The sequence below is a fragment of the Apodemus sylvaticus genome, chromosome 3, assembly GCF_947179515.1.
Source record: "Apodemus sylvaticus chromosome 3, mApoSyl1.1, whole genome shotgun sequence".
In the NCBI taxonomy this organism is placed as follows: Eukaryota; Metazoa; Chordata; class Mammalia; order Rodentia; family Muridae; genus Apodemus; species Apodemus sylvaticus.
Window position 1 is genome coordinate 82,232,914 of NC_067474.1, and position 26,140 is coordinate 82,259,053.

The 26,140-nt window shown below is 44.3% G+C and overlaps 1 protein-coding gene across 3 annotated transcripts in view; it reads right to left on the bottom strand.

Moving 5' to 3' along the window:
- The window catches only part of Cdk5rap2 (CDK5 regulatory subunit associated protein 2), a 173,905-nt gene that overhangs the window by 23,029 nt on the left and 124,736 nt on the right, over positions 1–26,140 (bottom strand). For all 3 annotated transcript variants that reach the window (XM_052176652.1, XM_052176649.1, XM_052176650.1), the window contains 7 exons: positions 25,710–25,841; positions 19,658–20,231; positions 17,608–17,840; positions 10,787–10,835; positions 8,131–8,303; positions 3,419–3,538; positions 14–130 (listed from right to left, as the gene is read on the bottom strand). In XM_052176652.1, the coding sequence (XP_052032612.1) occupies positions 14–130; positions 3,419–3,538; positions 8,131–8,303; positions 10,787–10,835; positions 17,608–17,840; positions 19,658–20,231; positions 25,710–25,841 (1,398 nt within the window). The remainder of the gene's footprint in view (positions 1–13; positions 131–3,418; positions 3,539–8,130; positions 8,304–10,786; positions 10,836–17,607; positions 17,841–19,657; positions 20,232–25,709; positions 25,842–26,140) is intronic.

The window sequence follows — 26,140 nt, forward strand, 5'->3', positions numbered from 1 at the left end:
TCTGATTCCTTACCTTTGGTCCCTTTCTCGAGCATCATACTGAGGGCCTCATTCTGCTTCCTCAGGAAATGTATTTCTGATGTCAGAGAGCTGTGCAGTTCTAAGCCATAAGCGGAAACATTTGTGGAACCTATAAGAACACACATGAACAGTGATTTATTGACACCCTCCAGGGTAGGATGAATGAATCTTCCAAGAAAATACATTTAAACAAAGAAAAAAATACAGCATGCACTGAAGACCATCTCTGTGAACCGCGTAGCATACAGCCAAAGCCTAAAGGGCAAGGACAGTGACCTTATCTTATGGGGAGGCAAAAGGAGGCCTCCAACTTCAACTGCCCCCCAAATAAACAAAGCTGAACCAAAGAGCAAGAGGTGACAGTGGCAACCATCATAGCCAACTGCCTCCGAGGCCTTTGACCTGGTCTCTGAGGCAATTCAGTCTGATTGTCTCCCTGGTCTTTCTTACTCACTCCCTGTCGAAGAATATGACACACTCCAATCCTTGACCCAGGCTTGTGGAGCTGTCCTAAACTCCTCTCTGTCGTCCTGTCCAAGCAAGCAGTCACAGTTGCTGACTTCTCCTGAGAATGCCTACGGCAGACTCTCACCTGTCATCTAGGCCTTCCATCTTGCCTGGCTTCGTTTCCCTGCTGTTTTACCAATAAGGCTATCTCCAGCACAAGCCTTTCATGGTGCCCTTCCACTGCAAAAGATGACCAAATGAAACAAAAGATCTAACTTTTTAGTCCGGAACTCAAGACCCTCCATGGTTCTGCTCCAGTGCCACAGTGTATTCTGTTCACTCTGCATTCAGACCCCAGTGCCCAGAACATGCAGGTAACCAGAAGACTTTGGGCTCTCCATATCCCTTTCCCCTCCTAACTATTAATCTTTTCAACTCCTGGCTTAATCTGCCTTTCCTGAGCTTACACTGTAGAGAATGCAGTCTAGAATTAGACAGATGGGAGGCTACATCCTTGTCACCAAGCTGCTGTCTATCTGTTGAAAATTTACTGCTTTACAGCAGTCAGCCTAGATGATGCCTCTTGCTGGGAACCTCCTTGGCCTCGCCACATCAGGACTCCTCTCTGCACAGCTTTCTTGTCTGCACCATCATGGTGTTCTAGTCACAGCTGCCCTCCAAGCACCTTCGGTGTGCCCAGTGTCTGCATGTGGCATTGAGATGCTTCCTCCTGGTTTCTCTACTGACTCACTTTACTTACTACACCAACATGCCAGAGACCACTGTGTTCCCAGCTTTCAGAATAGCACGATCAGAGGCCTCTGGCAACCAATGAGACCTAAGTGAAGTCTGCTGAGGGCTCCAAAGATTCTCCACTAGAGAAGAGAGAAGCCTCAGGCTCTTCCTTCCCATGCTTTGGACACTGTACTGGGCAGATGGGATAGTGAAACCAGTCACCATCAGGCCATCCCTGCCTCAGAGTTATCTGTCTCTGGGGTTCTCGCAACCAGTGCAAGGATAAACACCTCACTGCTTCATTTCCTTCCCACATTTCCTTTCAGCTGCCTGCACCTGTATGCAAACAGGTGCCTGTGGTGTCCACAGTCCCTCTAAGAGAGGTACAGTTAGCTCTCCTAGAAATGTTCTTCCTACTCTTCAGAACGCCTTTCTTTCTCTAGCAAGTGAGTCATGCAAAATGAAGTCAGAAAAATCTTTATTCACAAATATCTCTTCATACCATCTCCCCCTACTCATCCCAATGAACTTGGGGATCATTTCAGAGTCCCTGGCCTATCTCCTGCTTCTTAACAACTGCAAGGCATGAGGCAAGTTGCATAACCCCTCAGTCTTGGTTAGGAACATAAAAGTCTCTATGCTTTCATTCTACGGCTATCATCTGTGTTAGTATCTAGGGGAATGGTGAATGAGGCCATAAGAGAACCAAAGACTGATCAGACTAAGCAGCAGAAATCACAATATCTACACTAATCAACGTCAGGGGAGCTATAAATAAATAAATAAATAAATAAATAAATAAATAAATAGCCATAGAATAGCCCTGATTCATCAAACATAACTAGGTCCAATTGACATAGTGAGGACCACCTCTGGAATGTTGGGAAACCAGACTTTCCTTTGAGCAACACCTCTGCAGTGAGCCCAGACAAGTGACAGTACACTGGAAGTGCTAAGGAAGGAGATAACATTGTGTGTGTGTGTGTGTGTGGTTTTGTCCATATGGAGTCCTGCCTCTTTCAGATCTACATCCAAAATGAACATTTTACTTTTAGGGGGAGGCACAACTGCTTTTATTTTTGTCTTTCTAGAGACTGTAACAACATGGTGAGAACAGCATGTCTTCCCATGCACATAAATACTTTATGAATGTCTTTTTGTAAACTTCCCTGTCAGAGCAAATTACTTTCCAGAGCAATTCGGGCTCCCTTGTACCCAGTGGTCATTTGAACACCCAAATAATTCTATAATTAGATTTGCTGGGGAAAATGTAAGAGAATGAATCTATCTCAGGCATTACCAAGAGTGGACATGAAAGGCCTAGGCCCGTTATTTGTTATTTCTTTCTCATGTTTGGCATAACTAGTAACTTGGATTAATTAGATTCCCTAGAGATGAGCAAGAAGGATGATGGATACAGGGACGAGTGGGAAGCTTCCTGAAAATGGTAGAAGAACCTGGAGAACTCACAGAGCTCCTGAAAGCTGCCTTATGTGTGGACTGGAGAGCAATGGGAAGTGGACCAGTGTCCAAATCCTGGGTCTCACCAATGAGTGCTGCCTTTCTAGACCTCAGTGACACATTGGGAGTTAAACTGGCCATGCTCTATGAAATAGCAAAATAAAACAGTGATAAAAGCAACTGTTTATTGAGTGAGCACTGAGCAAGGCTCTGTTCATGATACTGCCTCATTTAATACTCTGTGTCTCAAAACAACTAGGACTGGACTGGTCAAAGTCAGAACCAATCAACAGAAGCGCTACATCCACACCCAGGTCAACCCAACCAACTTGACACAACAAAAGTGAGGAGGAGAGAAGGGAGAGCACGGTTAAAAAGCACACAGTGGAACTGATTGCTTCTAAACTTTGTGAATGAATGTCTGACAGATATTCAGTTTTCAAGGAAGACCATTCACTTCAGAGCAAACTGCTGTATGGGAATATTGTTTGCCACTTTTGATATAAAGATTTGCCAGACTGCTAAATGCTGACAATTTTTGGTCCATTATTGATGAAAAGGTAAACTATGGTTCTATTCTCTTTTAGAATCCCTATTTATACCTCTACAGTGAGGGCCCAGCTACAGCTTAGGACCCCAGAGGCTGGCAGACCTCTCCAACCCACCCGGTCCACAGAGAGCCTCTTTAGACAAACACACCACAGAGCAGCACCTACCCGACCCAACTCTTACCCTGGGAATGGCCCCTCCTCACCTTGGTCAGCCTCAGACCCCTGGCGTTCCAGCTGTTTCCGGAGCTTCTCATTTGTTTTAATAGATTCTTCCAAATGCTTTCTCAAAGTTCGAATTTCCTGTATGTGTTCCATTAGTAAGTCTGTAGGAAGGAAGAACATCTTAAATTTAAAGTATGAAGCCCCCAACAAATTGAATAATTTATAGATTATGCAGAGATGTTGAAATTTCAACACTATTGGATCTATCGAGATAGTCAGCAGCTGGCAATTCTTTTCCAAGCTTGGGGGAGGCCAAGCTATCTCGCACAGCCCATCGCCACATCTCCGTAATGGCTCTCTGCAGCCCTCCACAAGGAAGCCACTTTACATCACGCGCAAAAATTATACGCCATACAATTTTAATGCTAACTGTAATGTAGTCTTTTATTCTTTTCAATATCAAATATTAATTTAAAATCTTCCTTATGGTAAAACTAACAGATCACTTTCAAGTCGGCCTGAATTGCCTGAGAGCTGATTAAACTACCTTCATAATGAATATAGATATTTTTCAAGACTAGTTTTTTTCCTTTTTGGGGGAGGTCCAAGGAATATGTTATCCATTTATCTATCACTCATTAATTTCAAGTCTTAAAAATATGCCAGGGAGAAAGGTAATACAAAGTGTGTTTTTTACATCACCTGCTGTGTGCATATAAATGCAGATGACCTTCTGGGGCAATTTATATCTTTAGGTTTAGGAACGTTCTCCAATGTCTTTTCCCAAATTGCTCTGCTTTCAGGACTATTTAAGGAGCTCATGTGAAATGCTCACAGGCATTTGCCAGAATGTATGAAAATACGCATCAGAGCTTTACTCCACGTAACAGGAAACTGTAACACCTCAAATTATTTGTTGAACCGAGGTCCATTCGCTATGAAGAGGAATTACGCAGCTATTAGATTATGTTATGAAAACTATAAATACCATGGAAAATGTATTATTATGTTAAATTTCAAAATCTATGAAATTGGTTACAACATAATCGCAGCTCTCTATGTAAGAACATAAGGACAGCAAAAGCAAACATACCAGAGAAGCAAACACAATGGGCTATGAATTGCAGTAACGTCAGAGTGATAGATTTCAGGTTTCTCAAAACCTCATTAGACATTTAAACATATCACGTAATATACACAAACTTAATTTTTCCAAATTTCCAAGAAGAACATGCATCAATTTTTTACCCTCTGTTCCTCTCACTTCAGCAGAGAAAAATAAGGCAACAGTTTCAGTCTAGAGGTGGATTTCCAGAGTCAGGGTTTAAAACATAATCACATTAAGTATCCAGAGGCAAAACTAATGTCTTTAATTCATCAATTAGGGTACACTCAGTATGTCTTAGTAATGTTTGTTTTAAAACATTATACTAATGTTATGACCCAGTTTTAATTCCTCCAAAATGGCTTTCATTTAAAAGTAGCACAATGTTACAGATCTTTTCCTAATTAAATAGTAATTTTGCCATGAATTTGAATGTTTATGAGATGACTTAATTCCCAGTCTTTCCGCTATCTCCTATTAATGCCAGAAGTGTGGCAAGTCATTTGGTGGAACGCCTGCCTCCCACAGCAGCTCGGAGGGGAAGGCTGTCTGGCACACTCGTGCCGTACCCAGCACTGGCCCTCCCAGCCCAGCCTGGAGGCCCCGGCCAACCTTCTTCCAGAAGCCCTTCAGCCCAGAGTCCACCTTGCTGGTTTACTTGACTCACACAGTGCAGGTTGTGGGGCGATGTCGTTGCAAACAAGCCATCTGACACTGAGTCTTTGGCTGGGAGTGAGAATTATCACAGAGCTGGAGGACACACTCCCAGTGGAATTAGATACTATGTATTAATTATGCAGCCATCCTGAGAAGAAAGAAACACTATACTGGCCTTTCCAAAATGGGAGATATGGTAATAGTAAACTCTTCCCTAAGTGTTAACTCAGAAAAACTATAAATCTTGTAAAAAGCTACCAGACACAAGAATGAAAGAATAGGAAAAAAAAATGTGTGTCTTCTGCCAGGTAGTTCCAATTTGGAGAATCTATATTAAGAAAATGTCATCAAATAAGAGCAAGGCTTTGTGTTTAAGAGCCCCCCCCCCAACTGTTTACAATTGTGAATTTCTAGAAATGACTTAAATGCTGAGCACTAGGAACAGAAGGAAAACGACAGTTCAGCCATTCAAAGGACTGTTCTACAGTCATTAGAAATGACATTATGTAACAATATGTCAGAAAGTCTATGATAAAATGTTAAGTGAGCAAAGAATAAAGATGCTAAATTATCTCTATGAAGATTACAAACATGACAAAAGGAAAAATGGATGCAAAGACAAGAAGGCCGAAGAGAAACAAACCAACCAAAGGAAAGAGTGGATGTATTTGGACGGCTCTAGAGAGCGGGGTTCCTACTCAGGAACAGAGCTGGGAATGTGCATGAGCAGCCCAGGGAGCTCCGCACATCCCACACAGACAATCCAGGAGACAGGCCTGGACCCCAAGGAAACTTGGAAAAATTAAACTTTTATCTATTATCTATTTTATCTTATATATATTACCATTTTAAAAACAAAATACAGTGAGAGGCAGAAGAGAGCTCTGCCCCAGGACACATAGAAAACGAGAGATCACATTCCCTCTGAATGACACAGCACCTCTGTCATAATGACTTCCATATTCCAGCACTCAACCATACTCGTGGCAAGGTGTACCCATGTGACCAGGCCTCATACTGCAGTCTCAGTATTTGGAAGGGGACTGAGTGTCACAGTGGACTAGTGTAAAAGGAGGGAAATGATTTATGGTCCAACCTAAAGTAGATGAAGGCAGAATCCACAACCAGAAGTAACAGAGAAATCGAGTGCTCACAAATTGATAAAAATCTGAGGGATTGCCCCAGAACTCCCAGGAAATGAGGTCCACGTAACTGGCTACTGGAAGATCTGGCTGATCCCTGAGTTCTATCGAGAATGTACATGCCATATTCTAGGTATGTCTAAGAGGTGGGACATGAGTGTTCAGAGGAGTCTCAGAACACACCCTGGGCTAAAGACTTGACTCTAATCTCACTAATACACTGGTGGAACATCTCCATTCAAAAGAAATCTAGCTGTGTAAACCAAAAGCTTCAAATAGTTCTGTAAGCAATGGTTTATGTAATTTAAGCTCAACACGATTTATTTTTAAAATAGCAAAAAATGCTAGTGTCCAGTTTATGCTACAGAATCCACTGTAGAGCCTTAGAAAAATATGTCCTGGAGTAAACAGGAGATCAGAGACCATCAAGAGATGTCCAGAGTCTACACATATCAAAGACCTAAAACCATGGACTTTGGTCCAAACCCATTACGTTCTTGTAAATGCAACTCGTGTGGATCATGCCCATCACCTGTAGCCACTTTGTGCTTCATAGCAGAGCTGCACAAAAGCAGGAGGACACACCCTTGCAGGAGAGCTGTGGGAATGCAGGAGGACACACCCTTGCAGGAGAGCTGGGGTTTCATGAAGCCCAGGCCTCAAACTGATGCTCACCTACTTAGCAGAGGATTAAACTCCCACTCTCCCTTCCTCCACTTTTCTTTTCTTTTTTTAAAAAGATTTATTTATTTATTATATGTGAGTATACTGTAGCTGTCTTGCAGGAGGACACACCCTTGCAGGAGAGCTGGGGTTTCATGAAGCCCAGGCCTCAAACTGATGCTCACCTACTTAGCAGAGGATTAAACTCCCACTCTCCCTTCCTCCACTTTTCTTTTCTTTTTTTAAAAAGATTTATTTATTTATTATATGTGAGTATACTGTAGCTGAATGCAGGAGGACACACCCTTGCAGGAGAGCTGTGGGAATGCAGGAGGACACACCTTGCAGGAGAGCTGCAGGAATGCAGAAGGACACACCTTGCACAGCTACAGATATTCACTATTTAACCCTTTGGTGGGAAAATTTGCTTAGCACATCTGCTCTGTGTCTATGATCCTTTGAATGTTTGAGATATGTGGAATGACAATCACTAAGTCCAACTTCCTGTGCAAACAGAAGAAGCTGACATGCTCAGGGAAGCACAGCCAGAAGCAGAGCACGGCAGAACATGTGTGTCTCTGGAAGTCCTGCGTTCAAGACCTCAGCACAGACATGATGCTATCAGGGGGTGGAGGCAGTGGAGGAAATTAGATCAGAAGGATACCTATGAATAAAATTAATGTCCTTGTGGCATAAACCACAAGGAGTTCCCCTGACCTTTCTTCCTTTATTCCAGGATTCAAGTGGGAAGAGGATTCTCACTAGAACTCAACTACACTGCCTATAAGGCACCAGAATTGTGAGGAATGATTTGTGCTGCCTGCAATCCCCAGGATTTATCTGCAGCAGCTTGAGTAAACCCTAACAAAGGGCCTGACTCTACAGGCAATAGTCACACCTTACGTGACATGTTTCTGGATGTGTAGAAACCAAAGAAGGCAACTAACTCCAGGTATCCACCCCAGGACTTTCAGCCCAGCCTGTGAGAAGAAAGAGCAGAATGGGAAACCATACAAGTCAGCATTTAAAAAGTGATCACGGCTTCCCGCTGCCACCCACACTTCTCACACCATAGGTCCTTCTAGTGATAAACCACTCTCCACAAGGAGCTCTGGCCCTCAGGGCTTCTCCCTTCATTGGCAAGACAGCCGGTTCTGCCTCTGGTGCTTAGTGACGTGTCGCTTACCTTGAGGAAAATGGCTCGCCATTGCTGGGTACTTCTCAGTCTCGCTATCTGGCTTTGGGTCTCTGGACAGGAAGGATTTCTCAGACATTTCATCATCTGACAGAGCATGAGAGGCAGAAGGCTCAGGAGATTCAGGCAGGAGATGTTGGTAGGGTAAGCTGTCTTCCTCAGTCCTTAACATTCAAGATTGAAAGACAAGTCATTTCCAACTGCAACCTGCTGAGATCATCTAGTGTAGACTATTTATAAATTTATATACAAATATATATGTAACAATTATAAGAGTAAGAGGCCATGAATGTGAGAAGGAAGAGAACATGGGGGGAATTAAAGGGAAGAAACTATGATATAAATAGAGTACACATATGATATTACCAAAAAATTAATAAAAAGAAATTAATTTTTGAAATTTAAAAATGAAACGTCATTTCTCACATTCTGATCCTAAGCTTGACCTCATATTTGAATACTTAGGGTTATTTCTCTTTTGTGACTGGCCATCCAAGCCACATCAGCCAGCCTGTTTGTTTCTTTACAACATTAAGCGGTAACATTCTGAAAACAGAATGGGCTTGAGTCAGGGCGCCCATCGAGTGCTACTCCATCCCAGGGCTGCTCTCTCGGATCTGGGTCTTGTTCCTGACAAACACACTCTGAGGAAGAAAGCATGACTGCCCTTGACAACCGAGGCAACCACGGCTCATCATGAGCCGGGGGGCTATCTCAGCTCATAAGTGGTACCTCTCAGATCTGACCTACGCCTACCTGACCCCACAGACTCAGGAGGGTGTGAGACTCCATCCAACTCTATTAGATGGTCTTGGCCTTAAAAAAATCTGAAAGTTTTCATGATCCCCCTGCAGACTTCCATATCATGATTCTGGCAATCATTTGGTTAGTAAGCTGTATTGGCAAGGACTGGGTAAGCCACTAGGAAAACCCACCTGAACACTGTGAAGAGCCCGTGTGAATCTCCACTGGAGATAAGCTCCTTAAGTTCTTTGCACTGTTCCCTTTCCCTATTACTTCTTGTCAGTGGCCGGTCTCATTATTCATGCACTTAGACAAGAGCAAAAGACTCGGAAGCTGCAGTGCATCCATTAACAGGTAAACAGGAGTGCAGCTGCGCCCAGACAGTGTGCTGGGTGCTGGGCATGCTGCTGCCTTGCAAATGTAGAGGAGGGCCAAGGGTACCCACTCCATTAGCTCAGGAATGACCTGAGTGCTGAGTCTACAGCTGAAAATGGTGGAGCACAAGGGGAAAAAGAGCTGCCAGAGATGGCAAGGAGAGACACCTGGCTGAAGAGGGCAGAAAGAGGTCCCTGCCTTTCTTCCACTGGTTTCACTCTTCCTTCCCTAACCTCAGAGACCCCCATTAGTCCTGTAGAAGAGTGTTGGGCTGAGAATTCCTAACACAGCTTCTGTGGACCACTCAGTGGGCCCAGTCTGCCCCTCCAGTCATGTCTCTGTCACAGACATAATCCAGGGAGGTCCCAACACTGCTGGCTTGATTTTTCAGATGCCATGGTGGGACCAGTGCCACTCAATGAAGCATGCCTTTCCATCTCCACAGCTGCCAGTAGGATGTAAAATAAAAATGGATCCATAGGTTGAACTAGGAGGGACCTTTGGTGATACTGCAGAGGGAAGAGTGTTTCTTTTATGACTAGAGAAGCCTTGATAGGGACACCCCCCTGCCTGCTTTCTGTAATGATGCTGGTGGCCTCTGTGATGCCAATGACATCTGTGCTTCTGCATCCCAGACTATCCATGTCTTCGTCCCACTCCACGGACCCCCAATGGCCACACACATGAAGGAAGGTGCTCCACAGCATGCGGATGGAGCATCACAATGTTCGGACGGAAGGAGGCCAGTCCTCAGCACAGCCAGCAGGCCAAAAGAAAGCATACAATCCATGTTTCATGTTATTCTTAAAAGGCAGCACAGAAAAACTAGTGCCAGAGCAAGAAAGACTTGAGTTCTAGTCCTAGATCTGCCACTCAATTGCTGGTGTGTAGCTCTGATCCGCAGGCTCCTCATCCTGAACAGCAAATGGAAATGCTTGCCTTGTGGTGTGAGAAGCAAAAAGGGTAAATCCTAGCTGGTGCTAGACAATGCTGTTCTCTTTAAGGAGGGGCGAGCCAAATGGGAAACTAGTGCAGACCGCACAGCTAAGTACCTCACGCAATTATGTCACATGGCATGGCAAGACCAGCCAATCCCGCAGCAGAGAGAAACATGTTGGCAAGGTGCGTGGCCATTTCTGCTCCAGCTGCCTCTGAGAAATGGTTTTCCTACTGCCCAGGGAAGGTGGCAAAGTGCAGAGCTATGCACAGCCAGAGTCCGGAGAATAAGGAGCCACGGGGCAGGAAGAAGGTAGGAGGTGAAGGAATGGGGAATAGAACACGTGCATGAGTGCCAGCCTTAGGACAGTGGACCCTTCAGGTACCTACAGGAAGATCTGCTTGCAGTCGCTGACAGGAAATCACCTGAGCCTGATGTGAGGCTGCAGGATTTACAGTAGTGGATACTGGTGCCTTGTTTACAAGAAACAGCAAAGTTACAGAAAGAAAGGGAGCCTTAAGTTAAAAGAACTGGCAGGAAAACCAAAGCTGGACAGTCCTGGGGTTTTCTTAGCAACTGCTACACACTCACCTCTTTAGCAGTTCATTCTGGGGATGTGGTTCCACTCTGGCTGATTTTCCTGGAAACAGAGAGAACATCAGAGGATGACAACAGTTTTCAAAATGGTTTGCTGGTACTTCCTTGTTCAGGTATTTGCAGAGCTATGGACCTGTCTATTTAAAGCTCCTGAAAACAATCATTTTCAGTTCGGTTTACTCATACTAGCTACTCAGGAACTGGGTCCAGATGACAGGACTGAATATAGAAAGCGGCCACAATGGTTTTTCTGGATGCTGCTCCTTCCTGTCTCAAACACAGGGCCTAGTAGCAAAGGCCTGTCATTCTAGCTGCTTAGGAGATCAAGGCAGGAGGATCCTAAATTCAAGTCAGTTTAAGCAACTTAGTAAGACTGTTTTATCATTAAAAAAAAGTACAGGCTGTGCTGCTGGGTCTAGGGAGACAGTTGTCAGCAGAGCGCCATACAAACATGAGGACCAGTTTGATCCCTAGCACCTACCAATATATAAAGTTTTAAAGCAGCAGCTTATGTCTATAATTCGAGCACTGGAGACAGGGAGGCAGAAGATCCTCAGGGCTTCTTACAAAGGTCGTCTAGAAAAATCAGTAATCTCCAAGCTGAATGATATGGAAGACAGGGTAGTCGTGTAACATCAACCTGTCCTCTACTCCAGCAGGCCCCACCTTACATATGCACAGACAAACATACACACAGACACACCCCTGCACAGACACACCTGTACACACATGAGCAGGTACATATGCAGATACAAAATAAAAGGAGGGCTAGAGAGCAAGTGTAGTGGTAGAGCCCACGGGCTATGACACAGTACAGCATAGGTGAAGTTCTGGGTTCCAACCCTAGCACCACAGAACATGACACAAATATACAGTGGAACTAGAAGACTATATGCTCACCATGGGGAGTGAGCAGTAGAATCATAAAGCCTCCCTCTTCCTGCCCCTCCCCTAAGCTGGAACGATCCTCAACTGCCTTCTGTTCTCCGTTCCATGCATGTGGGCAGAGATGATGCTGATTTCATTTTTTGCACAATCCATTTTAGAATATGCATTTCTCCTACTAAGTTTGCTTTAGAGACCTCCATTGTGAAGATTATGCTAACATTCTATGGCAGGCGCACGTGGCCTGTATCTTGCAGTTCCCTAGTGGGTATTTAGGTCATCTCCAAATTTTCATTTTAGTAAATAAATGACACAAATATATCTGTGCACATGGCTTTATCTGCATTTAAATTATTTCTCTAGGAAAGACTCTCAGAACTGGGATTAGTGGGGAAAGCAGTATTGAAAAGTGCAGTTGAGTGCAGTTGAAAAGGCCACTGTCGACAGCAGGGGAAATGACTAACAGAAACAACAAAAGAAAACAAAATAAAGCACAGGATGCTGCTGGGAAAAAGACGCTGTGCTCTGTTCTTGCGTGTCATCGCTTGAAAGGATGCACAGGCCCAGATTTCAAAGCAACTAACAACTTTATTTTAAAAATACTTCAAAACTCTGGAAATTGCAGACCAGGATGAGCTCTTTGAAGAAACTGATGCATGGCTAAAGAAGAGAAAAAAAAAAGCCCTTCTATCGTTGCCTTGAAAAATGAGACTATAATTAGACTGTACCCACAGAGCTCTAAACTCCTGAAGGAAAAGTCCCAAAACATCACCTGTAAGGAAAAAGAACACCAGAGCAGTGGGTTTGTTTTATATCGTGGTTCAGCTTACAGTTCTCACAGGGAGGCCTGCGTGGCAGGTCAGACACCACATACCTGATACTGTACTGTACTGTTACCCACAGAAAAAAAAGACACATGGCCCAGTATGGAGGCCCCAGCCCCTGAGTATAATGCTTTAGAATGTTCCCTCTGCCTTGGGTTCACTCTAACCCTAGGGTACCAGCACTTGCTTCCACTTTGCAGCAAGAAGTCCAAGTGCAAGGCTCTGTGCTCCAATCTCACGTCACTGCAGGTTACAGCTCAGAAGCGAGCAGGGCCAGGGCAGGTATAGTAATGATCTATTTCTGGATTGTCTTGGTCTTACCTTTGCCATACTAGGGAGACTCCAGAGGCTGGCAGCTGACCAGCCTGGAAGATGCTCTCAAGTCTCTAGTGCCTATATCTGTCCTCTGTACTCTTCCTAAAAGGAGGAAGTCACAGTGACTGAGCCAAATCTCACAGTCCCAGAGTGCAGGATGGTCCCTAATGGGTCAGGCACCTATCTTCTGAAAGAACAGCCTAGTTGGCACTGGGGTTGTTCACCAGACTTCAGCTGACGAAAAGCCTCCAACCTCAGAACTCAAGGCCAGACCAGCCATGCCAACAGCTAGGAGCTATGTAAGTACCGCCAAGCAAACACAAGATGGTAGCCTGCTCCGTGGGTATCAGTGCACTGAGAGCTATTTCCTTCAAGCACATAGCAGATGTCTTCGGTCTAGGAAAGCTGTAAGCATCCTAAGCTTCCCAACCACCAGCACATCTTAAAACCATCAAAGATCAGGTCTCATGCCCGCAAAAGGAAGTGCCCCAGTACCACCAACAGAGTAAGCTCGCTCATTGTTAAATAAAAGATCTGAGTAGCTTATATTACATCCATTCCTCCATCGCAAAAGGGTCCTTTTAAAGTGAAGTGACAAATGGCTGTCATTGTAGGATTCATGAGGGGATCGCAACAACTGATAAACTGAGTTTCTCGGTGGAAACTGCCTCCACATAGGTGGCAGGAGACCATCTGTCGGCTATTGCAGGAGCTTGGGATGCACCACACAGAAGCACTGCTTCCAGCTCTCTGGCAAACCGAAGAACTGTGAGCTCATGCAGTGAGGGAGTATCATGTTCTAAAACACATTTAAATAAAAGCTAGCTTTCCCTTTCTTGGGTGGCCAACAAGAAGACCACAATGAGAAAGTGACTTGTGACTTGTGACTGGCTGTACCATCCTGTCCCCTGCTACTCTTCAGAAGCCTCTTCTGAACACAATTTCTCACCCAGACTCCACATGGTCCTCACACTCAAACCCAAGTTCCTGGCATCGCCAACTCAAGCCCATTCTTCTTTCTTCCTGTCCACCACGGCTGCTCTCAGGAGCCTGGCACATACGGAGGGTATAAGGAGGGATGCAGAGCTGTCATGTCTGCCCTCAGTGAGCTTACCTCCAGGGAGAGAGACAGTTACAGTGTGTGGTGATGAGGGCCAGCATGGTAACGGTGAGATGACTCCAGAGAAGGCAACATAGTCCAGCATCAGTCAGAGAGGAACTTGGGGGGGGGGATGGAGAAAGCTTTGTGCCTCCCCCTTCCACCCTTCAGGTTCATGTTTACTTTAAGGCAGGATCTACTATGTATCCCAGGCCAGTCACAAATCCACAATCTTCTTTCCTCAACCCTGCTTGGGATGATAAACCTGTACTACCATGCCAGGCATCTGGGCTACATCTTTGAAGCAAGAACTACTTTACATAGAGGAAGTGATTCCATGGTGACAGAAGTCAGAACCCTTTGTTTGACAGCCTGGGCCACTGTTGTAACCCTCCCCTTCCTTCCCCCTACCTTTCCCTTCCCTTTTCCCTTCCCTTCTCTTCTCTTTCATACCCTGTCCAATGTTTTCCGTCTTCTCCAGTCCTTCCCAGCTTTGACCTCCCCTCTACCCTACCTCCCAACCCACTCTTCCTCGGTTTCTCTTCAGAAAAGGGCAGGCCTCCCATGGATATCAACCAACCATGGCAATATCAAGCTGTAGTCAGACCTGGTACCTCTTGCAATCATTGTTGTCACCTCCTGAACTCCCAATGTTTCCAAGAGCAACATGAGAAACTTAAAATATCACTTAATCCTCACAAACAACTCGGTCAAAGTAGGTGTTATTACTTCCATAGAAGATATCTGACCTTTCAAGTCGAATGAGGGTATTAATTCCAATTTCTGACTCCGAAGGCCACTGTAGCATCCCTCTGATAGCCTATACCACAAAGTCAGACTGTCAGGTGTGAGTTGCAGATAACCCTGAGTGAAGAACAGGAACAAGCTCTCTCTTCTGTTTGGGGTGAACAAAGAAAACTTGGAGAGGATCAACTCAATATCTATATAGGGAGTCCAGCCTGTGTAGAAAGGCACTGGTCTGAGCAGTCACAGAACAGGAAATATAACAGCAACCCTCGGTCAGCATAGCCAGCCTGACAGAAATGAGATAGGGACACATAGATCAAAGTGGTTAGGACAGGCTGTGAAAGAAAATCTCCAATTCGGACTCTCCTATCTCCTGGGTGACCTTGTCCAAGTGAGCTAACCTATGCTCCTCATAGAAATAAGGTAGTGTATATTTCCTCCTGTGCTGAGAATACAACAAACATACAATGAAAGCCGCTTTCTGCATCCCTGCACTGTTTTTTCCATCAGACCAGGGGAAGTCTTGAGAAGAAAAGAGGAAAAGTGTCAAGGCAAAGGATCCTTAGTCACTGGCTTATATTTAAGTGGCTAAACCTTGACAGCCATACTGAGTTAATTGAGGGGCTATCTCCCAATTGTCTCTGCATCAATTCTAGCACTTTGCTCAATTACTGCATTCCTCATATGCAACTTGTCCTTGAAGATACTATGATAAAGCTATGCTGGAAACCCTGACTGCAACTCCAGTTACAGAGATACTCTGTGTCTGGCCTTGTGGGAGAGCTGAAAACTACAGACCTTCAGATTCTGCCAACCAAATGCTGTGACAAAAATAGCAAGAATGCACCGAGATTCCAAGTCAGTGTTCTTTATAACAGTCCCCAAATGGACACAACCTAAGCGTCCATCCCCTGGGAATCATCAAATAAGGCAAGGGACATTTATATAGAAAATGTTCTGCAGACACTAAAGCTTAATGTGTGTTATCAATCTCTGAGCAAAGGGAAAGGTTGCAAAGAGTCCTGTTGCTATGAAAAAACACACGTTCCTACAGGGTCGGGGCACAGAAACTCGAGGCCGCCCAAGCATGGCTGCACATATGATACGATCAAAGTAGTGTCTGCCTATCTATAATTCCACAGTACTGCTTGGTATTACTTAAATTATTTAAATATTATTTAAATGTTTGACAACTTGTGCCATACAACTACCTTACGTATATACCAATTACTTTATTATAAACCCAGTTCATAAGGCAAGAGCCACACCTTTTACACGGCAGCCAAGAAATATCAGTCTCTGTGCCTTTTTATTCCACACACAGAGAGGACGCTGCAGTGAGGTTCCTGTGGCCTTTGTACCTCAAAGAAAATGAGGTTCTACACTTGTGCCATCTGCGAGCTCTGAAATGTTCCTACCTCCAGAGGAAACAACAGGTGGGATATTTGTCAGATTCTGGCGAAGAGAGAAGGCACTGAGCAGCAGCTGAAGAGGGAGAGCAGCTGGTGCCAGACGCACCTCACCTCACCTCCCTGGCCAAGACCAGGGCCAGGGCGGTCTGAAGAAAATACAACAAAACATTACTGGCTTGGTCAATCCAGTTTTATTTGTCTAACACCCAGTTACTTCTGCACTAGTAAGTGAAAGTAAGCTTATTTAGAACACATGAGCCAGAGAGAACGGCCTTTATAGAGCTGCAAATAGACTAGTGCTCCTACCCTGATCCTAAAAGCTCTTATGGAGTGAATGGCAGGAAGCCAGTCTATGACAGGTCTTTAGGAAAACCACTAATGGCTACTGGATGGGTGGACTACCCTGTGTTTATCCTGGAACTAAACTGTACATAAAGGGACCAAGGTGAACAATCGGTTCTCTGTTAATGGAGGCTGAAGAACAGTTAAGCCTGGCATTACCAAGTGCCCCGTGTCTCCGGGAAACTAACATCCTCAGTTAAGGCCAGGTTCCTAATCTGTAAAGCACGCAGTTCTGAGGGGTTAGCCTCAATTTACATTGAACACATCCGACTAGTAGGACTTGGTCATGAGAACCACATGTCACTCATAAAGCCAAGACCTAACAAAACGCCCCCCAGAGGATCAAATGTTTGAATACTTAGCCACCAGGAAGTAGCACTATTTGAGAGAATTATAAGGATTAAGAGGTGTGGATGTGTTGGAGGAAATGTATCACTGGGAGTGGGCTTTGAGGTGTCAAAAGCCCACACAAGACCAGTGTCGTACTCCTCATCTCCTACAAAGGATGATGTAGCTCTCAGCTACTGTCTGCATTCTGCCATGTTCCCCACCATGGTGACAATGTACAACACTCCTGAAATTCTAAGCAAATGCCAAATAAATGCTTTCTTTTTCTTAAGAGCTGCCTTGGTCATGGTCTCTTCAAAGCAATAGAACAGTGACGATGACACTGAGTTATTGTCCAATTCTAAGAGCACTGTGATGCTTCAACCAAGCAATGTCTACAACATCAAGAATTTAAATAGATCTAGAGGGAACAGACTTATGCTAAGAGATCAGTTGTAAAACTCCAGCATGGCCATGCATTCTCAACATGACCAGAGATAAGGTACTTCCTCTCATGGACCACTCTACACACCACAAGACTAAACTCACTCACTCACTCACTCACTTACTTCCTGACTATGAGAACCAAGAAAAATGGAGCAGGAGAGGGGACAGTGATGTCGGTGAGTGATAGGACTACTGCTGTCTTACAGAGATTGTCCAGGAGAACTTACCCAGTAGGATGGCTGAGAAAAGCAAGGAGGAACAAGAGACGGAAGGTGCGAGGACTGTGGAGAAGAAGTCTCTTTGGGCTTAAGGGCAGAACAGCCAGGTCAGTGTGTGCAGCAAAGCCAAGGAGTCAGATCTGCCGGTACCCACCAAAGAAGTCACAGAGAGTCATTGTGAGTGCCTCTTCCAACTTACCATGGAGAAATAGCTTCTCCAGTTGCTCTAGCAGTCCAGCACACTGTGTTAGCTGCTCCCGGAAGCCCTCGGCCACACAACTGTCCACATCACTGGCCTGCAGAAGCTCCTCAAACGCCTTGATCATGGTGCTCATGTGTTGACGGTAAATGACACAGATGTCATGGCTATCCTTAATTTGCTGCCGCTGAAGGGAGAGCTCCCTCGCTTGGGACTGAACCAACGAGTCGTATCTGATAGAAGAGGGAAGGGAAATGTGTGTGTCATTTTAGAATTGAATTTTTGTGACCTTAACACTAATTGGAAAAATGACAGAGCATAATTTCTGAAAGCCCGCAGCTGTACACGCATATATACTTTAGAAAAATTGAAACTGTACAAGGTCGCTCCTTCTTTGAGTTCAAACAGCCAACAAATGCTTGAACAGAGATTCTTCTGCAATATTTTTAACCTTAGAAAGCCCCCAATTAAAGCGTAGATTGGCAAGGACTCAGGAGAACAATTAGTTTCCATACACTCTTCAAAGACACTATTCTGAATTGTAGAAACAAATGCCCCAAGGGTCAGGGACCCACTGAAAATTCGCACCAAGTACAAATATGTATATGGCAAGGGTAAAAAGATAGGGCTGCCTGCTTCCAACCAAAAGGGCTGGACTCTTTACCGAGTGACTAGGTCCCATCAGTCATGGGAACAAGTTATCTTAGGTCACCTGGTTGTCCCAGGCTTCGATTAAGTGGATGCATGCAGCAAAGGAAGTCTTTCTCAAAGTTACTTAGGGGTAAAGCTCTGCTTTTCACACACACAGATTGTGAAGATTGATCACACAATACTGCCCCTCACCACCAGGTGCCACCCTTCTCTGCGCAGGCCCAGGAGCTGTTAAGAGTGAGCCTGCAGCTTCCTCAACAGAGGAAAAGCAGACACAGCAAGCTGGATCTAGAGATCTAGAGTAGCCTGACAGGCACTTCTGTTTACCACGACTACTGTTAATCCCAATAACCTACAAGCAAACCACATGAGAGCCATCTTAAAGGTGGCAGTCATTCCATGGAAGAGTAAGCGTGGGCAGGATGGGCTTGAACCCTGGCAGTGGCTCTGACCATAGCCAAGATAAAAACATCTCTAGGAGTCTCAGTTTCTCTGCTAACTAGAACAAGTGGAGACTGCCTCCTGATCAGTGTGTCTGGAGTTACATAGTTGAGTTCCTTCCCGGTGGGGTGGTACACACTTGCAATCCCAGCACTCAGGAGGCAGAGGCGGGAAGATTACCAGTTTGAGGGCAGCTTGAACTATGAGGTGAAACTCCATAACAAAACAAAATAAAACAAACACATCTGAGCCTGGGGGCTGACACAATAGCCCATCAATAAATAAATGTTTCCCTTGGTTTTGTAGCTTAGGTAGCCTTGAAAAAAAAAATCACTCTGGCTCTTGACAATTCAGAACAGTGCTGTTCTCAAATTAGTAACAAATGAAGGTCAGATTTACAGACTGTTCCATTTTTTTGCCATATCTCACGAAGCCAATGTACATATTTATAACTATAAAGCATTATCTTCATGACCCAAGAATTTCTTGCTTTCAACGCAAGCTTATTTCTCTAAGATGACCTTAAAGGGTAAAGATATGGAAAACATTTATATTCCTCCAACCTGCTCAGGACATCCATTTTATTTCCACAACATGGCAAAAGCCAATAACAGAGTTCAAAAATAAACACAGCAGGCAGCTCAGTAAACACACTGCAATCCACCGGCTGATTGCTGTGGTGCTTCTCCACTGAGCCCTCAGCCTGAGGAGGGCAACAGCTGCCCTGCCAGTGTCAGACGCCACCCAGCTCCTACCTTGCACATGCAGAGCAATGCTGTACCACCTAGCCTTTCCCTCCCACCCTGGCTGTGTGAAGCCCAGGTGGAGCTTTCCCTAGGGCACGTTCTACTCGCCCATGGAGCTCAACATTCCCTCACTAGCTTCTGGGCTCCTGCCTAGCAACAGCCTGAGAAACCTGCAAGGCCAAGGAGGAGGCTGAGGCCGGAAAAGGATGTACCTTGATGGTGAGAGGTCTCGGAACTTGTTCTGCAGATTATGGATTTCGCTGAAAAGTTCCGAGTTCAAATCCTGCTCCTTCTGTAGCTCCTGTTCCTGCTCCACCAGCTGCTGCTTGAGACTTTCTAGCATCCTACCATCAATCATCTCCGGGGTTAGTGGACGGAGAATTTTCATGTGCTTCACATATCGGACTTGGTGCAAACTTGAAAATGTCATCTCTTCTTCATCGATGCAGCCCTTAGGCTTGTTCAAGCCATCTTGGGCCCCTTCTGTCCCACACAAAACTGTGATAATAGCCTCACTGCACTGAGAGTGCTTCTGTAGCTGGACAATGATATTCCGGTAGCCTTCCAGTTCGGTTTGCAAGTCATGGATTTTCTGTTTTAAGTGTTCTGTGTCATCGGGGATATTGATATGCTCAGACTGGTCAGTTCCAATCATGCTAACTTTAACAGAGAGCTGACTCTTGGAATCCAGGTAAGTGGCTATGGAGGATGGGCCTAGGAAGTCTTCAAGGTTCTCTTTGCATGCTGGTAACAAGGCAAGGTCATCAGGTGGACAGATTTCAGAATCTGAAAATCAAATACTAATGTTTGTCAGTGTCTCCTTTGCTGCAGTCAACTTCTTAACTCTAGAGTTTCCCAGTTGAATTCTGGATCTTAAATGTCCCCAAAGCCTGTATATGAAAGGCTTGGTTTATGGCACCACTGGAAGGTTGTGCTATGTTTAGGAGGTGGGGTCTTGTAGGAAAAAACATCACTTAAGAGGACTTTAAGACCCCATCCCCCAAACCCTGGTTCCCAAATGGTTCCTAAACAGTATGAGGTGAACAGCTCTACTTTATCAAATGCCCCCACCAGCATATTAGCCCTCAGCAAAGGCTCAGAGTGACAAGTCCAGGCGGTCATGGACTGGACCCATGCACCAAAATTCTTTGTTCTTTCTAGTAGATTGCCTTAGAAATATTGTCATGCTCCAGGAAGCTGACTAGCATAGTGTTTTACCACTCAATCCATCCTCTTTCTCATGATGGAAGCAACCCAGCCCCATACACCATCCATGGCTTGTTCCCAGAAAGTCACCTGACCCTTCTCCCCACATCAAGCTGTTTCACAGTTCCACGCTTTCACACATACTGTATCCTGAATGACTATTTGTCCTTCCCTACTCAGGCCTAATTTTCCTTCTTCTGTGAGCTTATCTTTAAACTGTGCACTTTTCTGTGTTTAAGTATGACACACATATAAATGCCCATGCAGGTCAGGAGAGAGAGGCTGAACTGAAATTACAGGCAGTTGTGAGCTCAGGACTCAGGTTCTGACATAGAGAAGGTGTTCTTATCCACTGAGACATCTTTCTAGGCCTGAAAAATCTCTTCTTCAAAATCAAAAGACTTGGTCTCCAACACTGGTGCTGCCACTTTGTTTTAAATACTTGAGCAAATTAATGGGCTGCTATGAGCCTCCAGAATTTTACTTGCAAAGTAGCGAGAACACTGCTCAGGAAAAGAAGCAGCAGCATTTGTTTGTTGAGGTTATACTGAACAATACCAGAAAAGAGTAACATGAATACTATACTCAGCAGTAAATGAATCCAGAGAACAGGAATGCCCCTTGCTTCTCTAGAACCAATTTGCCAACGATGGAAGAAGATGTCATCATGGAAGGCATCAATGGAAAGGCTGGCTCAGGAAAAGGCTTTAAAGGCAACAATATGAGCTGGACTAAATGATATAGGAAGCTTTCAGAAAGGCAGTCTATGGAACCATAGGTTCTATAGTTTGTTCCTCACAGTCTCAAGGCTATTCTTATCTCTGTTAACAATGTCAACATCATCATTTGATTTTTGGACAACAGCAGGTACATGCCTTAATAGACGTATTCCCAATATAGCATTTCTACAGTACACAGTATGTCATCAACAAGAAACCATGCTGTTCATCTGTTTCTCTAGTATCAGCCACAAGATGGGCGATAGAAAATGTACATGATAACTACTATGGCTCAAAGAGGGTAAGAAGCAGAGAGAACAAACGATTGATGACTCAGCAAGGTTTTCTTCTAGGGAGCCATCCCCCAAGATGAGGAATATATACCAACTTAAGCATCCTAAGTTACATGTGTTCCAAGAAGCTAAGGATGCAGCTCACCACACATCTATAGACCACAATGTCATGCTGCAACACCAAAAGATTGAATAGTCCTGTGAACACAGAAGTCTCATACCAAGCCTGCCTTTGACAGCAAAAAGAATTTTTTCTTCCCTCAAAAACCTAATCTTGATGCATTTTGTGAAAGAATCATAAAGCAAAGAAAAAAGTAACTCCTACACAAATGTCACTTTGAGACCGATTGTGATTGACTCTAATATTTGGATATACAGCTCTGAGAGTGCCAGGGGCGGTGTGTATGCTCACACCTTCACTTTAAACTCTGCTCCTAACAAAGCAACAAGCATAACATTCCTCTACATCATCCTTTAGAAGTACCCTCAAGGTAGTATAGAAGCATAATACAAGTAGAAGCTTCCTAAAATATATACATATATGAAGGTGATCTAAATGAAATGTCAAACAGTGGGAGAGACAGAGTCCAACTGTTCATCTCTTGTCACCAAATGAAGCCTTCAGTACTGGGAACGGGTTATATTTAATTGAATTGTTGGTCAAAGGGGTCCCATAGGAATCTCCAAACAACCAGGCTGTTGCCAAGGCTACGGGTTGCTCTCATACACTGTCAGCAGGGCCCCATTACTGAAGAAAACACCTGCACAACTTGTTGAGCATGGAGAAATCAAGCTGGTCTGAACAGTCTCCACCCCATGTACTAGATTCTAGTACCTTTGGTAAAGGAGGGTGCTCTACATGCTAACAAAAGTGAAATGTAAATACCAAGCCAGCCACAAAACCTAAATTTGCAAATGTATTCTGCCTACAAGAATTGCTAGGGCAATTATGACACAAAAATTTGGGGAATAACCAATCAATATCTGATTTGACTTAAGGATTACTCTATGAGATGGAATCTATACCTGACACAGCTTGAGCAACCAAGAACCAGAGGCTAGATAGCCCAGGGACATAGGGTAAAAACAAATACTATTATTCTTAAAAAAAACAAAAAAAACAAAAAAACAAAAAAAAAGCAGTAAAATGACTCCTAATGACATTTTGCTATACTCAGATCAATGCGTTGCTTAGCCATCATCAGAGAAATATCCCGTAGCAGATGAGACAAATACAGAGACTCACAGCCAGACACAATGCAGAGAATTAAAGACCTTAGAACACACAGCCTTAAATGGGATGTCTCCATCAAATTCTTCCCCTCAGAGTTCATGTAAATTTCCAGACAAGGAGAAGGAAAGAATCTAAAAGTTAAAGGGGATGGAGGATATCCTGAAAATAAGGCCCTCTAAATTGACACAATTAAAGTTCTCATGAACACATAGCGACTGATGCAGTCACAGGACTGCACAGGTCCGACCCAGGTCCTTCCAGTATATATTATGGCTTCCAGTTTACTGTTGTTATTGGATTTGCACTGAAGGTAAAAATCAGTGGTCTCTGATTCTTGTGCCTTCTCTTGGGATATTTTCCTTCTATTGGTTTGTCTTGTTCAATTCCAATGTGATAGTTTTTGTTTCATCTTATTATACATTATTTTGTTATATTGTATGTATTATTATCCATCAGAAGCCTGTGTATTTTCAAATCAGAAATACAAAGTAGTAGATCTTGATAGGTGGGCAAGTGAGGAGGACCTTGGTGGAACAGAACTGGGGGAAACCATAATCAGGGTACATTATCTTAGAAAAGAACACACCAGTACCCCCTGAGCTCCCAAGGACTAAACCACCAACCATCGCTCCAGCCACATATGTAGCAGAGGATGGCCTGGTTAAACAACAATGAGAGGAGAGGCCCTTGATCCTGTGAAGGCTCCATGCCCCAGTGTACAGTGTAGGGGAATGCCAGGACAGGGAAGCAGGAGTGGGTGGGTTGGTGAGCAGGGGGAGCGGGGATGGGATAGGGGGTGTTTGGAGGGGAAATGAGGAAAGGGGATAACATTTGAAATGTAAATAAAGAAAATATCTAAGAAAAGAAAAAGAAAAAAAAAGGAAAAAATCCATTTTTAGTTAAAAGGAAAACAATAACAACACTAACAACAACACTAACACCAACACCAGTACCACAACCTCTCTTAAAAAGAAGTACCCTCAAAAGTCCACCGTCTACAATAGTTTGTGATTTAGCAGAGGCAGGGATTTGACTTTGCTCCAAAGGCCAACATATAGCAAGTCTTATGGCCTGCATCAATAAAGCAATGTGACTTTGCTATTCTCTTCTCAGCAGCCCAAAATGAAGGTCTGAAGAAACTACTTCCACTGTTTGGTTAAAACTCTATGAATGTTGTGGGAAAAGAGTATGTATATGTGTATATGCATATATATGTACATGTCTGAACTTGAAGGCTGGCAAGCCTTGGACGTAAGATTATAATGTACCAAAAGCAGGTTATATGCCTAGCACCTCACCTGAGTTGTCCGTGTAACTGAAGGCTTTAAGAACTGGAAGGTCTACCCAAAGTATAAAACAGAGACACTGCAAATGTTGCTTTCTGCCAAACCACTCTTATGATTGGGGCCCCCTGTGTCAAAAGCACGAGTAGAGATAGCTCTGAAGCCTCAAGAGCAAGGCCAATATGACCCAATGATCTCTATTCACTCGCCAAGCACCTACCGAGGTGTTCTTGGAAAAGGAGTCAAAGGTAAGGTGTTACCCATGGCATGCAGCCCTGAGCCAGGCAGTCACTGAACAAATTAACACTAGTTAGTATTCAAAGCCTACTAGTCAAAAAGTATGCACACAAAAGATACATTGAGGGTGGAGACCTCAGAATGAAGCTTCAGTGAGGCAAGACAAAAGGACATTCAAGCAGAAGCAGTCACGTGTGTATTGTACTGGATGCATACTCAGAAAGATAAATACAGCCTGGGGACAAGTGGCTACTGAGAGGGTAAGGAACCATCCAGAGACCCCCCCACTATTCACTAGCCATGAACAAGGACCAGGTTCCACAGCCTCTTAAAACAGCACCACCACTAGAGGCTGAGTTTTCAAACACATGAACCTGTGAGAGGCATTTCACATGTAAACCATAACCCACAGCCGAGCTAACCAGCACACTGTTGCCTGGTACAGGAGCTTTTGTCTGAAAGCTCAGAACACCCCAAAGAAGCACAAGGCTGTGCAGTCTTCCAGGCTGAGGAGAATACACGGCAGAGGTCCTGGGACCACAGCCCAGTCTTTTTCCAGAGGCTGGTTATTCCCTGGCCATCTTGTCACAGATTTAGAATTTCCAAGGAACACAATATTTTACAAAGTGAATTCAATCCAAAACAATAGTGACTTTGTTTTTAATGAAAAGATACAGCATCTAAGGAAAAGAGAGGAAGCATAAGCATTAGCCTTGGATAAGCAGGGATGTGGATAGGTGTGGTACTGCCCTTTGTCTATCTGTGCTTTAATCCTTCGTAATTAAAGGGAGGTGATAGAGCCTGCTGGGGGCTTCGCACATCTCTGTATCATCCACACTGACCTATCGAGAAAGCTCACAATCTTGGTCTCAGCAGCAGGCTTTCCTCTGATCTACTCCTGCTGGGTGGACAGAGACAAGTCCAACAGCCAACACTAAGCTGGATCCTAGTGGCCTGCTACCATCCCATGTCCATAATGGCTGAGCTGCTCTGAGAGATGGCTGTGCTATACTAAACAACCTGAGCCCACCACCCTCTACCTTGAAGAAGAGTGGGATGATAAACCATTAAGTCCCAAAGATGTGATGTTGTTCCCTGACTCTTCTGGCTCCTTTCCAGCTCTGTGACCCTAAGTCAGGCATTTTCAAATTAACTTCACCAGTCCTACATGTTATATGGGAATGATAATAATGAAGGCCTACAAGAGGGCCTTTTAGGGCACATCAAGGACACAGATACAAACCAGTCCTGAACAGTTTCTAGTACTCAGTAATAGGTGGCTGAATTCTAACCGATCTCAAAGCTTGTATATTGGTCACTGTCCACGTCCTTGTCTCTCCCAGCAGAATGTGTGGTTTCAGGTCCTTCTTGCTCGCCTGCTTTGTCCTGGAAGGCTGTTCTCACAACATCCTGGGCTGCAGGCACTGGCAAAGAGAAAGAAAAATAACACTGTAGGTTGAAATTTATCCAAGCAACTGAGAAGAACACAAAGATACAACCGGGAGAATAAAAACACTGGGGAGGCAAAATGCAATTTATAAGATAAAATTAATCTATCGAGCTGCCATAACGGGACATAAAGGCATAAATATAGTACAGCTTGTCTGAAATGGTTTAAGTCCAAGTTCTCAAAAAACAGAGAGAAAATGAATTCCATCAGCCCATGCCCACTTTTGCAAAATGCGAGAAGCCCAGAGGCTCCTGGGTGATGGCCAGAGCAGTA